Source organism: Lynx rufus, unplaced genomic scaffold (assembly GCF_022079265.1).
Source record: "Lynx rufus isolate CCGP_SWC_20201006 ecotype Redwood Valley unplaced genomic scaffold, mLynRuf1.p SCAF_8, whole genome shotgun sequence".
In the NCBI taxonomy this organism is placed as follows: domain Eukaryota; kingdom Metazoa; phylum Chordata; class Mammalia; order Carnivora; family Felidae; genus Lynx; species Lynx rufus.
Window position 1 is genome coordinate 73,620,683 of NW_025814896.1, and position 14,570 is coordinate 73,635,252.

At 41.4% G+C, this 14,570-nt stretch overlaps 1 protein-coding gene across 2 annotated transcripts in view; it reads left to right on the top strand.

Moving 5' to 3' along the window:
- The window catches only part of SPTBN1 (spectrin beta, non-erythrocytic 1), a 145,328-nt gene extending 131,982 nt beyond the window's left edge, over positions 1-13,346 (top strand). For both annotated transcript variants that reach the window (XM_047067508.1, XM_047067507.1), the window contains exons 32-35: positions 2,729-2,967; positions 4,426-4,599; positions 11,120-11,162; positions 12,026-13,346. In XM_047067508.1, the coding sequence (XP_046923464.1) occupies positions 2,729-2,967; positions 4,426-4,599; positions 11,120-11,162; positions 12,026-12,244 (675 nt within the window). In that variant the 3' untranslated portion in view covers positions 12,245-13,346. The remainder of the gene's footprint in view (positions 1-2,728; positions 2,968-4,425; positions 4,600-11,119; positions 11,163-12,025) is intronic.
- The last annotated feature ends 1,224 nt before the right edge of the window (positions 13,347-14,570 follow it).

Genomic DNA, 14,570 nt, shown 5'->3' on the forward strand with positions numbered 1-14,570 from the left:
GGTCATTAGGGAGCCCTGATGTGTGTTTCTGGCTCCAAATTCTGTGTGTCATTGATCTATATGTATATATGTGATGTTTCATATATATATATATGTTTAAATTTTATATCATCTGGAATAACACCCAATTTTATGCTTTTTTGTATTCAGAAGACAAAAAAAGGAAAAAAAAGAAACCACGTAAGCACAGAGAAGGAATGCTATGATGTTTTTGGCATTTGTTCTCATGCCTATTTTTATCTAGATTTTTAAATTTGTAGCTTGCCAGAACAAATTTTTTATTATAATTGAAAAAAGAAAAGCCTTTTCATTCTTTTGAGTTGTGGTGCAGAGACTCAAGTTAATGAACTTGAAAATAGTGTTGCTTCATGCACTTAGAAAACCAATCAGGTGTTTCTTGTGCTACTAGTTGTCACGTTGCATTTATGCTCATTCACCTCCTGATTTAAAGATCTCAGGTGTACCCAGCCACTAAAGCACTCTGGACTAATCGCTAAAGAGAAGCAATGTGGGGGGGTGGGGAGCGGGGGGGGGGGGGGGGGGCGAGTCACATGTATGGTCATAGCGCTATGATTTGCTTTTGATGTTTGTCTCTAGTGATGTGTTGTCTGTTGGCATGCTTCAGCACATGTCCATTAAAATTCATTTTGTTCCTTTTATTTCCCTTGTTTTCTTGGTTTAGTGATTCATTTGCATAAACATTAATTATCTCTGCATACTGGTTTGGGGTTTTCTCTTTCCTTCTAACTCTAAAGAAAAAAATTTTTGCTGCAGAATTTCCCCCAGAAGAGGCTTCCCTGGCCTTCACCTACCTTGAAGTCTGACCAAATGCTATAAATGTTAGCCTTTTTTCAGCAAATGCTACTCCGTCCAGGTCACTGCTGTCACTAGCAGTTTTTAAGTCACAGCTGCAGCACTAATTTTTTTTAACCTGGTTTCTATACACACTAACCTTATGTTTCCCTGGACTCACCTGGCACAGGCCTTTCAGACCAAACTCACACTTCCTTCCCATCAGAAGTCTCCTGAAATTCCACACTAGAACAGATTTGTCAACTTCAAAATTCATTCACTTTCTTTGGACTCAGGGTTTTGTTTTTTGGTTGTTATTTCTCTTCCTGCATCTCTCCTTTAAAAGTGAAAGAAAAGAGAAATATTTAAATAGCCTGTCGCTCATAAGCACGCGTCTACAGGGTGTCACGAGACCAGGATAATCACACGTACACCCCCTCTCCCCGTGTCTTCCTGCCCTAAGACTCCATTTTCCACATTGCTTTGTGGGTAAAGTGTTCCGGTCACAAACACCCTTAAATTGCAAAGCCTCTCGTCTCACCCTAAACCCTGATGGTGGCAGTGATAGTTTGTGTATGTGGAATAGAAACTCCTGACTCCCACCCAGCCACGTAGATAGAAGACCTGAATGAGCGATCCAGTTCCTGAGAGTTGACATATCTGAGTGTTGAAGGCAGTGGTGGTCGTTCTACCATTTATCCTGCTGAGGTTGTTGCTGCTAACTTGTCATTTTGGTTCTGGGCAGCAGTGGTGGGGGACGTATCTAATGAACGTTGCCATTGACACCTCCATGTTTGTCCGTGTACAAGGGGTGCAGGTTGTCTGTAATCCACTAAAGCGTCAGCCACACCCAGCTTTAGTAACTTGCTAATCCCATGCCCTGGGTGTACCCGCCGGGGGCCGCGACAGTTAATGGTACACAGTTGATGGTACACAGGCTGAAAGCGATAATGAACCGAGACCCTACTGCATTTCCAAAGCCGAAAAGCCCTGAGGGTTACAATATAAATGAGCTTGGGAAGGAACAGCTCCCGAAGACGTCTCCAGCCTGCCGGTCAGAGCCGCGGGAAGCCTGGCTGTGTCTGGGCTTTCTCGTCTCAGTGCAGCAAGGCACCGTGATCAACCAACACGTGATGGGGAAGGCCCTGGTTCTGTCTGTGTTTGGGGGTAAATAGCCGTGTGGTGTTGAGTGACTGTGATTGGCTTTTCCAGCTCCTTTAACACAAACTACAACCCACTCACGATACAACTCCGGCAGATGTGGTTAAATTGATGTTTGTTGACTTGCCTCATTTCCTTCCAGCTCTTAAGTTCCAAAATCTAACTGGGATGGTAGATGTGAAATGCATGATTGTCATCCTAATTTCTGCATGTGTTTATGATGATGTGTTGAGGGGTGGGGGAGGAGAGCCAGAGAGCATTTTCAGAAACCGGAGGTCTTTCCTTGTCTTACTCTGGGGGAATGCTGTGTAGTTCTGATAGAGTTGTCTGTCGACCTGTTTGTGAATGCCCTTTCGCTTCAACTTCCAGCTCTTCTGGTGACGTCCTTGGTTGTAAGGTGGCTGCTGTATAACGTCCACTCTCTCATATTTAATATGTGTGATTGTTCCTGTTGTCCTTTTGTTTTAAAGTAACCACAAGAGGAAATGATCTGAGTTCCATTAGAGAAAATGGATCGATCAGAGGAGCAGAGTGCAGTAAAACTCATCCTGGCATTTCGCTTTTCTCATCTTCCCATAAGCGGGCAGGCATTAATCCCTTCCCACCTTCTAATGTCCTTGGTGTCCAGCTGGCTTTGTGGGATGTTGCAATGGTTTTACTGTACTGCCTCGATCTGTGCCAGGCATTTATACACAGCCACGTGTGCGAGTCAGAGCGTATGTGGTCGCCCCTGTGGCTCACAGGGTTAGCTGAATGGCCTCTCCGCTGTCCCTAGATGGCAGAAGCGGTGGACACAAGCGAAATGGTCAACGGCGCCGCAGAGCAAAGAACAAGCTCAAAGGAGTCTAGCCCCATCCCCTCCCCCACGTCCGACCGCAAAGCCAAGACTGCCCTCCCGGCCCAGAGTGCCGCCACCTTGCCGGCCAGAACCCAGGAGACGCCTTCGGCCCAGATGGAAGGCTTCCTGAATCGGAAGCACGAGTGGGAGGCTCACAATAAGAAAGCCTCAAGCAGGTAACAGCAGCAAAGGCTAAGGCAGTAAGATGGGAAATCAGCCCATTAAAGAGGCATCCGCTTGCGTGTTGAATTGGGGGGACAGGGGGTTGCTTGTGAAGTCCATTTGTTCTTGGCTTCCTGGGCGTCACGTTTTTCTTAGAGCTGACATTGGAAGTTGGGAGGAGAGTGCTTATTACTCACTTAATAATAATAAGTGCTTCTTATTCACAGAAAGAAGGTTAGTTAAGTGTGCATAAGAATTGCAAAAAAGGGGCCTTCCTAGTACTTCCTGAGAAAGAATGTGCTACATGGAGGCTGGGGAATCTTCCTTAAAGTGAAGTGTTCGTTCTTGTGAGATTTTTCTTAAGACATTCATTTCCCCAGATATATCTCCCTGTCGGTGTTTATATTCACTATCTCCCAATAAACCCTACTTTTATTATTTTACGGATAAGGAAATGGAGGTTCTGTGTGTTTAAAAAAGCCCACTCTGGGGCGCCTGGGTGGCGCAGTTGGTTAAGCGTCCGACTTCAGCCAGGTCACGATCTCGCGGTCCGTGAGTTCGAGCCCCGCGTCGGGCTCTGGGCTGATGGCTCAGAGCCTGGAGCCTGTTTCCGATTCTGTGTCTCCCTCTCTCTGCCCCTCCCCCGTTCATGCTCTGTCTCTCTCTGTCCCAAAAATAAATAAACGTTGAAAAAAATAAAAATAAAAATAAAAATAAAAAAGCCCACTCTTTAGAAATCTGGTAAATGGCATTAGCTGGGGTGAAATTCCTATCTGACTCCAAAGCCAGTGTGCTTAACCAGTAAACCATTCTGCCCGAGACCACCTTTTACAGTTGTACAGGTCAAACATTAGACCAGGAAATCCCATCTAAGCTGCCATCCACATTGAGTACAACATAAATTTATATGTTAATATAGGTAGGTGGCAGTAAAGTAACTTCTGATAAAATCAGTAAATCGTGACAGTTTGCCATATCGTGGCGGGAAAGGCCATCCTTTTCTGATTCATCCCGAGTTTCCACATGTGCAAATGGCTCTGGATTTGCCTCCCTGTCACATCGCCAGGCCACATCAGGATTAAAGCTGAGGTCCTGGAGGAGCTGCTTAAGGACAGGCATGTTTCAAATGAGAAGCCTTCCCTGTACAGCATCACCACAAGAGGATAGTACAGCAGAGAGTATCCACACCAGCAAAAAATCTTTCCCATCAGAGCCAAGAGTATTTTTTTAATAGAAGAGGGTACCGTGTTTTTCCCCAGACTCTGAGAAACACCTACCGCTGTACCGTGTACACTGTCCCAGTGGCCCACGGAGGAATTTTGTTCCATGGTTCAGTTTTAGCAGAATTTAGGAAAGGCTTTTAACAGTGGGTCACATCACATTGTGTGTGGATTGTTTTCATGTTAATCAAATTCTTAATTCTTTAAGGAAGTGTGGTCTAGAACCTTGACGTTTCTTTCTTTACTGCTCAGGTCCTGGCACAATGTTTATTGTGTCATAAATAACCAAGAAATGGGTTTCTACAAAGATGCAAAGACCGCTGCCTCTGGAATTCCCTACCACAGCGAGGTCCCTGTGAGTTTGAAAGAAGCCATCTGTGAAGTGGCCCTTGATTACAAGAAGAAGAAACACGTGTTCAAGCTAAGGTGAGAGGTGCTGCATTCCTTGGTTCCCAAGAGTAATGTCCCTGTTTATTTTCACTCTGGGGGTTGGTTTTACTAGGCAGATACTGCGATCAGTCAGTTCCTTCTCTCTGCCATTAGAAGAAAATAAAAAAACACCAATGTGGAATACTACATGGCAATGAGAAAGAATGAAATATGGCCTTTTGTAGCAACGTGGATGGAACTGGAGAGTGTTATGCTAAGTGAAATAAGTCATACAGAGAAAGACAGATACCATATGTTTTCACTCCTGTGTGGATCCTGAGAAACTGAACAGAAGACCATGGGAGAGGGGAAGGGGAAAATAAAAAGGTTAGGGAGGGGGCCAAAACATAAGAGACTCTTAAAAACTGAGAATAAACTGAGAGTTGATGGGGGGTGGGAGGGAGGGAGGGTAGGTGAGGGATATTGAGGAGGGCACCTGTTGGGATGAGCAAATTGGTTGGAAACCAATTTGACAATAAATTTCATATTAAAAAAAAAAAGAAAAAAAACACCACTGAACCTAGTGCCAATTTGGCACATGTCTCAGTTTGGATCTTTAGGGACTGTGGCCAGTCACCGGCCTCCCTGTGGTTAATGGCACAGCTCGACCTTGAAGAAAACAGCTTTGTTTTGATAAGCTGGAACTTACTGTCTCCTAAGACAGGGTGAACTGTTCACATCTCACAATTTAAGGGAAGCTTAGAAAAATAGTTTACCCATCTTTGCAGCTTATCCAGACCCAGGAGATGCTATTCTTTGCTCAAGAGCTAGCTAGAGGTGGGTCAATTGAGTCATCCTCGAGCCAGATGGAGACAAGTAGGAAGCACATGTTTAGAACTGGGTGTCTGTGCTCCCCTGACTTGCCCAGCAGATGTTCTAGCTGATTCTGGTAACATCTAGTTCCAAGTGTCTTTAGCTTGTAGAACACACACCTGTACTCCCCACAGAGTGGATCCAAGCTTAGAAGTTTTTCTTATACTGGGAAATGGACAGAAAAATCATTTTATCCGCTAGAAAGTAAACATGGTAGTGGTTACAATTTTAATTAGTTTAATACTAATATGATCTATTGCCTTGGGACCTGAAAAGCTTTGGTCTTCAGTTCTGCATTTCTGTCCTGTCAGTTGGAATAGGCTGAAGACTGCAAATGAGAGTCTCAAAGGGTGTGACTTCTTCAGCTCTTTCAAGGAGCACTGGAGGCAGGCTTTTCAGAACTTGGAACGTTTACACTCTGTAAGACAAGGCGCAGACAGCCTGGCTCCCTGGCTGCCTCCCTCCCCCTTTGTTCTCCCTTGATGCAGGTTCAGAGGGTTAGCATATTGGCAGAGGGTACTTACCCTCCCCACCCCACCCCACCCCCCAGGATCACTCCTTCTGTACCTCAGTGAAGTGAATGAGTGAGCCCTCTAAACTAGTGACTTTTCAGTATCAGGGATGGCCTTGTAAGGACAGTTTCTTTTACTATGTACCATAGAACAAGAGAAATCTAGATCTTTTATTTATGTCTATTTAAAAACTCTGGTATTTATAAATTGGGGGATGCCAGCTCTATAGCAGAATTTCAAAAAAGAATCATAATTTTTTTAATCCCAGTATAATTAACAATACAGTGTTTTATTAGTTCCAGGTGTACAGTGTAGTGATTCAGCAATTCTATATACATATATTGCTCACTGCTCCTCACGATAAGTGTCCTCTTTGTCTCCTTCACCTCTTTCATGTGTCCCCCCACCTACCTCCCCTCTGATAACTATCGTTTTGTGGTCTATAGTTAAGAATGTGTTTCTTGGTTTTCCTCTCTATTTTTTCCATTTGTTCCATTGTTTTGTTTGTTAAATTCCACATAGGAGTGAAATCATATAGTATTTGTTTTTGATGTATTTCACTTAACTTTATATTTTGTAGGCCCATATATGTTGTTGCACATACCAAGATTTCATTCTTTTTTATGGCTGAGTATTACTCCATTGTGTGTGTGTGTGTATAAATACATATAGATCACATCTTCTTTATACATCTATCGATGGGCACTTGGGTTGCTTCCATACTGTGGGTATTGTAAATAATGCTACAGTAAACATAGGAGTGCATATATCTTTTTGAATTAATGTTTTCTTTTTCTTTGATTAAATACTCAATAGTGGAATTACTGAATCATGTGGTAATTCTATTTTTAATTTTTTGAGAAACCTCCATACAGTTTATCACAGTGGCTGTACCAGTTTGTATTCCTGCCAACAGTGTGTGAGGATTCCTTTTTCTTCACATCCCCATCAACACTTGTTGTTTCTTGTGCTTTTGATTTTAGCCATTCTGACAGGTGTGAGGTGATATCTCACTGTAATTTTGATTTGTATTTCCCTGATGACTAGTGATGTTGAGCGTCTTTTCATGTGTCTGTCCATCTGTATGTTTTCTTTGGAAAAATATTCGTGTCTTCTTGCCATTCTTAATTGGATTATTTTAGGTTTTTTTTGGTGTTCAGTTGTATAAGTTCTTGCTGTGTTTTGGATTACTAACCTTTTATCAGATATGTCCTTTGCAAATATCTTCTCCCATTCCATAGGTTCCCTCTTAGTTTTGCTTATTGTTTGCTTCCTGTTCAGGAGCTTTTTATTTTGATGAAGTCCCAATAGTTTACTTTTGCTTTTGTTTTCTATTACCTCAGAAGACATCTCTATAAAAATGTGGCTATGGCTAATATCAGATAAATTAGTGCCTATGCTCTCTTCTAGAGTTTTTATGGTTTCAGGTCTCATAGTTAGGCCCTTAATCCATTTTGAGTTTATTTTTGTGTATGGTATAAGAAAGTGGTCCAGTTTCATTCTTTTGCACATTACTGTACTGTTTTCCCAACACCATTTGTTGAATGAACTTTTTCCCATTGCATATTCTTGCCTCCTTTATCAAAGATAAATTGACCATATAATTGCGGGTTTATTTCTTGGTTTTCTATTCTGTTCCATTGATTTTGTGCCGGTATTTTTGTGTCATACTGTTTTGATTACTACAGCTTTGTAATGTATCTTGAAATTTGGGATTGCGATATCTCCATTTTTTTTTGTTTGTTTGTTTGGTTTTTTTTGCTTTCCAGGATTTCTTTGGCTACTCAGGGTCTTTCATGGTTCCACACAGATTTCAGGATTATTTGTTCTAGTTCTGTGAAAAAATACTGTTGGTATTTTGATAGAGATTGCATTAAATCTGTAGTTTGGTTTGTGCAGTGTGGACATTTTAACAGTGTTTTCCCCAGTCCATGAGCCTGGAACATCTTTCCATTTGTTTATGTCATCTTTAGTTTCTTTCATCAGGGTTTTATAGTTTTCGGAGTCTTACACCTCCTCGGTTAAGTTTATTCCTAGCTATTTTAATTATTTTTGGTGGAATTGTAAATGGGACTTTTTTCTTAAGATTTTATTTTTAGGGGCACCTGGGTGGCACAGTTAAGCATCCAACTCTTGAGAGCTCAGGTCATGATTTCACAGGTTCGTGAGTTTGAGCCTCGTATCAAGCTGTGCATTGATGGCACAGAGCCTGTCTCTTCTCTCTGCCCCTCCCCTGCTTACGTGCACACTTGTGCTCTCTCTCTCTCTCTTTCTCTCTCTCTCAAAATAAGTAAACTTAAAAAATTTTTTAAAGATTAGATTTTATTTTTAAGTAATCACTACACCCAACGTGGGGTTGGAACCCACAACCCTGAGATCAAGAGTCACATGCTCCACCGACTGAGCCATCCAGGCACCTCAGGACTGTTCTCTTAATTTTTCTTTCTGCTACTTCTGTTCATGTATAGAAATGCAATATATTTTTGTATATTGATTTTTATATCTTGCAACCTTAGTGAATTTGTTTATCAGATCTAGTAGTTTTTTGGTGGTGACTTTAGTGTTTTCTATATATAACGTTGTCATTTGCAAATAGTGACTGTTTTACTTTTTCCTTATCAATTTGGATTCCTTTTATTTCTTTTTGTTGTCTGACTGCTGTGGCTGGGGCTTCTAGTACCATGTTGAATAATAAAAGCAGTAAGAGTAGACACCCTTGTCTTGTTCCTGACCTTAGGGGGAAAACTCAGTTTTTCCCCCTTGAGGATGTTGTTGGCTGTGGGGTTTTCATAGATGGCCTTTATTATGTTGAGGTATATTCCCTCTCACTTTGTGTGTTTTGGTTTTGTTTTTGTTAAGTAGGTCTCATACCCAGCGTGGGGCTTGAACTCATGACCCTGAGTAAAAAATTGTATGCTCTACTACGAACTGAGCCAGCCAGGCGTCCCTAAACCTACTTTTGAGGGCTTTTGCTGCATCTATTGAAATAATCATGTTTTTCATCCTTTTTCTTGTTGATGTGATGTATCACCGTTGATTGATTTGCAAGTACTGAACCACCCTTGTAACCCAGGAATAAATCCCACTTGATTGCAGTGATTTTTTTTAATGCATTGTAGATTTGGTTTGCTAATATTTTTTTTAAGTTTTTTATTTAAGTAATCTCTACACCCAACATGGGACTCAGACTCACGACCCCAAGGTCAAGAGTCCAGTGCTCTTCTGACTGAGCCAGCCAGGTACCCCAACGGTTTGCTAATATTTTATTGAGGATTTTGCATCTATGTTCATCAGAGGTACGGTCCCATAGTTTCTTTTTTTGTAGTATCTTGATCTGGTATTGCTATCAGGGTCATGCTGGCCTCCTAGAATGAATTTGGAAACTATCTTTCCTCTTTTATTTTTTGCAATAGTTTGAGAAGAATAGGTATTAACTCTTCTTTAAACGTTTGGTCGTTTGGTTGAGGAGCAGCTGGGTGGCTCAGTCACTTAGACTTCTGATTTCGGCTCAGGTCATGATCTCATGGTTTATGAGTTTCAGCCCCACTTCGGGCTCTGTGCTGGCAGTGTGGAATTCTCTTTCCCTCTCTCTGCCCCTCCCTGCTCACTTGCTCGCTCTCTCTCCCTTTCTCTCTCCTTATCTCCCGCTCTCTCTCAAAATAAATAAATAAACTTTTAAAAAGTTTTTAAAAATAGTAAGTGCTTGGTCAAATTCACTTGTAAAGCCATCTAGTTCTGGACTTATGTTTTGGGGAGTTTTTTGATTACTGATTCAGTTTCATTGGTGGTAATCAGTCTATTCAAATCTTCTATTTCTTCCCGATTCAATTTTTGGACGTTATATGTTTCTAGGAACTAACCCATTTCTTCTAGGTTGCCCAGTTTTGTTGGCATGTGAGTTTTCATAATATGCTTTTATAATCCTTTGTGCTTCTGTAGTGTCAGTTATTTCTCATGTTTTATTTCTGATTTTGTTAATTGAGTCCTTTTTTTTTTAATGAATCTGGCTAAGGATTTATCAATTTTGTTGATCTTTCCAATGAACCAACTCCTGGTTTCATTGATCTCTCATATTGTTTTTTTAGTTTCTTTTTTTTTTTTTTCCTGCTCTTTTATTTCCTTCCTTGTACTACTGGTTTAGGGTTTTGTTCTTTTTCTAGCTCCTTTAGGTGTAAGATTAGGTAATGTTTAAGATTTTTCTTCTTTGTTTAGTGAATTCTGTATTGCTGTAAACTTCCCTCTTAGAACAGCTTTTGCTGCATCCCAAAGATTTTGGACCATTGTGTTTTCATTTTCATTTGTCTCCCCCATTTCCTCTTTGATTTCTTGTTTGACACATTAATTGTTGAATAGCATGTTATTTAATCTCCATGTATCTGTGTTCCTTCTAGATTTTTTTTCTTGTGATTGATTTCTAGTTTCATAGCATTGTGATCGGAAATGATGTATGATATGACTTTGATCTTCTTTAATTTGTTGAGACTTGTTTTGTGGCCTAATATGTGATCTTTTCTGGAGAATGTTCCATGTGTACTTGAAAAGAATGTGTATTCTACTGTTTTAAGATGGAATGTTGTGAATATGTTAGATCCATCTGGTCTAATGTGTCATCCAAGCCAGTTTTTCTTGTTGATTTCCTGTTTGGATGATCTGTCCATTGATGTAAGTGGTGTGTTAAAGTCCCCTACTGTTATTATATTACTATTGATTACTTCCTTTATGTTTATTATTAACTGCTTTATGTATTTGGGTGCTTTCATGTTGGGTGCATAAATATTTATAATTGTTACATCTTCTTGTTGGATTGTTCCCTTTATGGTTATGTAATGAAAGGACTTAGAATTTTTAAAGCATTTTCTCTTAAATTCAGTGTAGAGCAATGATTCAGGTGCTCCTTTGTCACAGCAAAGCCAGATGTTGATTGTTTTGGGGGCATTTTTTATCCTTCCAGTGGATTAAAACATTAAGTTTTGTGTATATTATATTGGCCCAATTATATAGCTTCTTGATGTTGAAGGTGCTGTTGCTCGGCCTTTGTGGGTCCTGGGCACAGCTGGTGATGTATGCAGAGCTCTGATGGGCAGTTCTGGTAGGATTCCAGTGGCCTGCTTATATCCACATAGGTTTTGGGAATTGAGGGTTTTGTTTCTTCCTAAGTCAAATTGTGACTGACTTCTTCCTTCAATTTACAGACTAAATGATGGCAATGAGTACCTCTTCCAAGCCAAAGATGATGTAAGTTTTTAAGATTCATTTCTCTCTGTAGTTAGGTATTTGCAAGTGTTTATTGGCATGATAAGCTTTATCTACAGTGTTCCATATAGAAGTAATGATCAGCCATGGCTTCCATCATCTGGTCTCCACAGTCACTAACAACAGGAAGCTGTTTGGTTCCCCTTATATCTCTAGGGGGCAGTGAATGGCATCTCACTGTGTCTTTGCCTGTCAGGAGAGCTAGTACCAGGACCCTGAAGTTGACAGTGGAAAATCTCCCCCCACCTCACCCCCCAACTCCCCTTGCAGTGGATGAGGCACAGTGAAGTGTTTCCAGGACCGGATGTGGATCCTGAAGCCCAGTCACAGGGCCTCCCTGCTGCACTCCACCACCTCTACCTGACCATTCCATGGTTGTACCCCTCCTTGCAGGGAGAGAAGGTCTGCTGACGGAACCACAACATGGGCAGTGCTTTAGATTTGAAAAACCAACTTCTGTTAAATTTATGCAGGCTTGTATATCAAATATATTTCATTTTTAAAAAAAAAAAGTAAAAGAAGAAGGAATTTATAGAGGTGGGAGCTGACACCCCCACCAGTGGAGACCCGTCTTCTCATTCCTCCACGTTTGTAGGTCCACATACTAGAATGGTGACTTCTGAAGGATACTGTAAACCGAGTTCTCGGGAGAGCTGAACTGTGTTCACTCTGCGCAGGCCTCTTTGGGAACTGCTTGCCTCTCAGTTAGCTAGGAGCCCCTGTTGGCCAGATGCACTGTTCCCAAGCTTTCCTACCAACGGAGGCACACTGGTGGGGCAGGTGGAGCAAGAGCATTTCGAGCCCACCTCTCTTACTTGAGTCTCACCTGTGCCTCCTTTGTCCAGGAGGAAATGAACACATGGATCCAGGCCATCTCCTCCGCCATCTCCTCTGATAAACACGAGGTGTCCGCCAGCACCCAGAGCACGCCAGCATCCAGCCGGGCACAGACCTTGCCCACCAGCGTCGTCACCATCACCAGCGAGTCTAGCCCTGGCAAGCGGGAGAAGGACAAAGAGAAAGACAAGGAGAAGAGGTTCAGCATTTTTGGCAAAAAGAAGTGAACTCCTTTCCTTCACCTCCTGCCCTTCTCTTACCTTTTCAGTGAAACTCCAGCATGCAAGCTCAGAACCAACACATTACTCTCTGTGCCTAATGTTCTTCAATGTGGTTGATTTTTTTTTTTTATTTATAGAGCATTTCTGGGGGGTGGGGGAAATATACCTAAACACTTTATCTCCAAGTTACAAAAGTTTGAGGTGCAGAGGGAAGACCAGATTTTTTTTAATGAAATTCTATAGATTAGATCTCAATATTTAAACTGTTCCTCAATTTTGTGAGGCTGCGTTGGAAATAACCCGCCTCTAGTGCTGTTGGTATGCAAGGCAGCGGTGCTTAAACAATATTTCCTGTGCTCACCAGAGACAAAATGTACCAATTTCCTGACACCATTCTCTTCCATTTATTTCCAGTGGTTACCTTGAGTCTTGACTTATTAGAAGTGCCCACGACGGGTCTAACCTTGAGTAAACAGATCGTGTATTATGATCTCGCTGCAGCCACAGTGCAGCTCCGTGTTAAATCTACAGACCAAACCATTTGTATCTGGCATCACTTACTAACACATGACATGCGGCTTTTCTGCATCAACTGCAAGGACAGTTAAGAATGTCGGTATACCGGTATACGAGAAGGAATAGAAAACTGATACTGTTTTAAATAATCTGTAATTTCAATTTTTTTTTTTTTTGCTGAAATACATTATATTGTATGTTTGAGATAATTCTAGTACAAAGTATAATAAAACTAGATGTATAATAAACCCTTTAAATCATTGGTAAGTGTACAAGTGGAACTGAAGCATTTACTGGACAAAGTAATGTTACTCTAATGGTTACTTGCTCGTGTGTTGCCACACTGTGTTATAATTTGCTTCATTACCTTGCTATTTGATACATAGTGTGCATTTCTTTGTCACTGTAACGATTGTAATGACAAATTTTCATCTTACTGCACAATCAAAATGGCATTGATAGGAATGAACTCCAGAGGCTGGGCCAGAGCAGGGAGGTGGTCGCTCAGGCCTGGCACTCAGTCGTATGACCTGTACCTCTCAACTTTTGCCCTGTTAAATATATGCTATGTCATTAAATGCTTTTAAATCTAGCACGGTGGGTAATTGTTGTTTTTTCTCCCCTGCGTGCATGCCATGTAGGAAAATTGCAAAGCCAGAAATAGCAAACGGGAAACATTAGACCATCCGTCTGGGTTCCTGTTTTGCATTCTTGTGCGTGTATGGTGCACCAGCTTTGGAAACTACGGCAAACAGAATAATAAATATGGAATGTTTTGCAGCTACACATCCAGATTTTATCTTTTATTTATGACAAAGTTAACAGGGAACTTGTTAAACCTGAGTTCTGAGGAGGGCGTTGGCGAACTTTTTCTGTAACGGGCCAGAGATAGCAAATATTTTAGGCTTTGTGGTCCAGACTCTCTCTGTGGAAGCTCTGCTCATTGTGTAATATAGAGGCAGCCATCGATGGCGTGTGAAGGAATGGGTCTGGTTGTGTTCCAGTAAAACTTTATTTATGGACACGGATGTGAATTTTAAGTCCTCTTCATGTGCCACATGATATTCTAATTTTTTTTAAATATTTGAAGTGTAAAATGTATCTTATATAGATCATACAAAAAAGGACAACAGGCCAGATTTGGCCCATGGGCCAGTTCAGTGATGCCAGCATAGATCCATAGATCATGGATTAGATATGCATGTTACTTGCCTTTTTTTAATCTGGGTATATTGACTGCATAGCACTTGTATATTTTCCTACATAAAGCAGCAAGGGATGTTAGTATTATGGGTTTTCGGTGAGCTGTGCCCATGCCTAATGTGATGTTAGTCCTGCACTCCACAGTTGACTGGCATTGGAGCTTTCTGGTTACTCCAGAGACTTTGCCATCCCTCACTCCTTCCTCTCTCATGCACTCAGGGCCATTTATCTCAGTGTGACACTCCCTTGTCCTTGCCTTACATAAGATTGGAATCATGTCTCAACAGATGATCCTGTCACCAAAATGTTTCATTAAGAAAAAGCATCTTGAAAAATAATCAGGATTGATTACAGCCTACTCTTGACAAAGCCAGCCAGATGGCAGGCAAGACTCACTCAAATGGAAAATAGCCAGCAATTCCAGAATCCCATAAAAAATGTGTATGCATGGGATATTTTGTACATAACTGCAGAGGTTGACCAATCCCTGATTACGAAACTTCACTTTGGTGGTACTGTCTCTCCTTACTATTCTTGCTGAGGATCTGCTGAGACCCACAGCGGGGAAGACGATGGGCAATGGAAGGAAAAGCAGCTGCAGCAGAAGACTGGC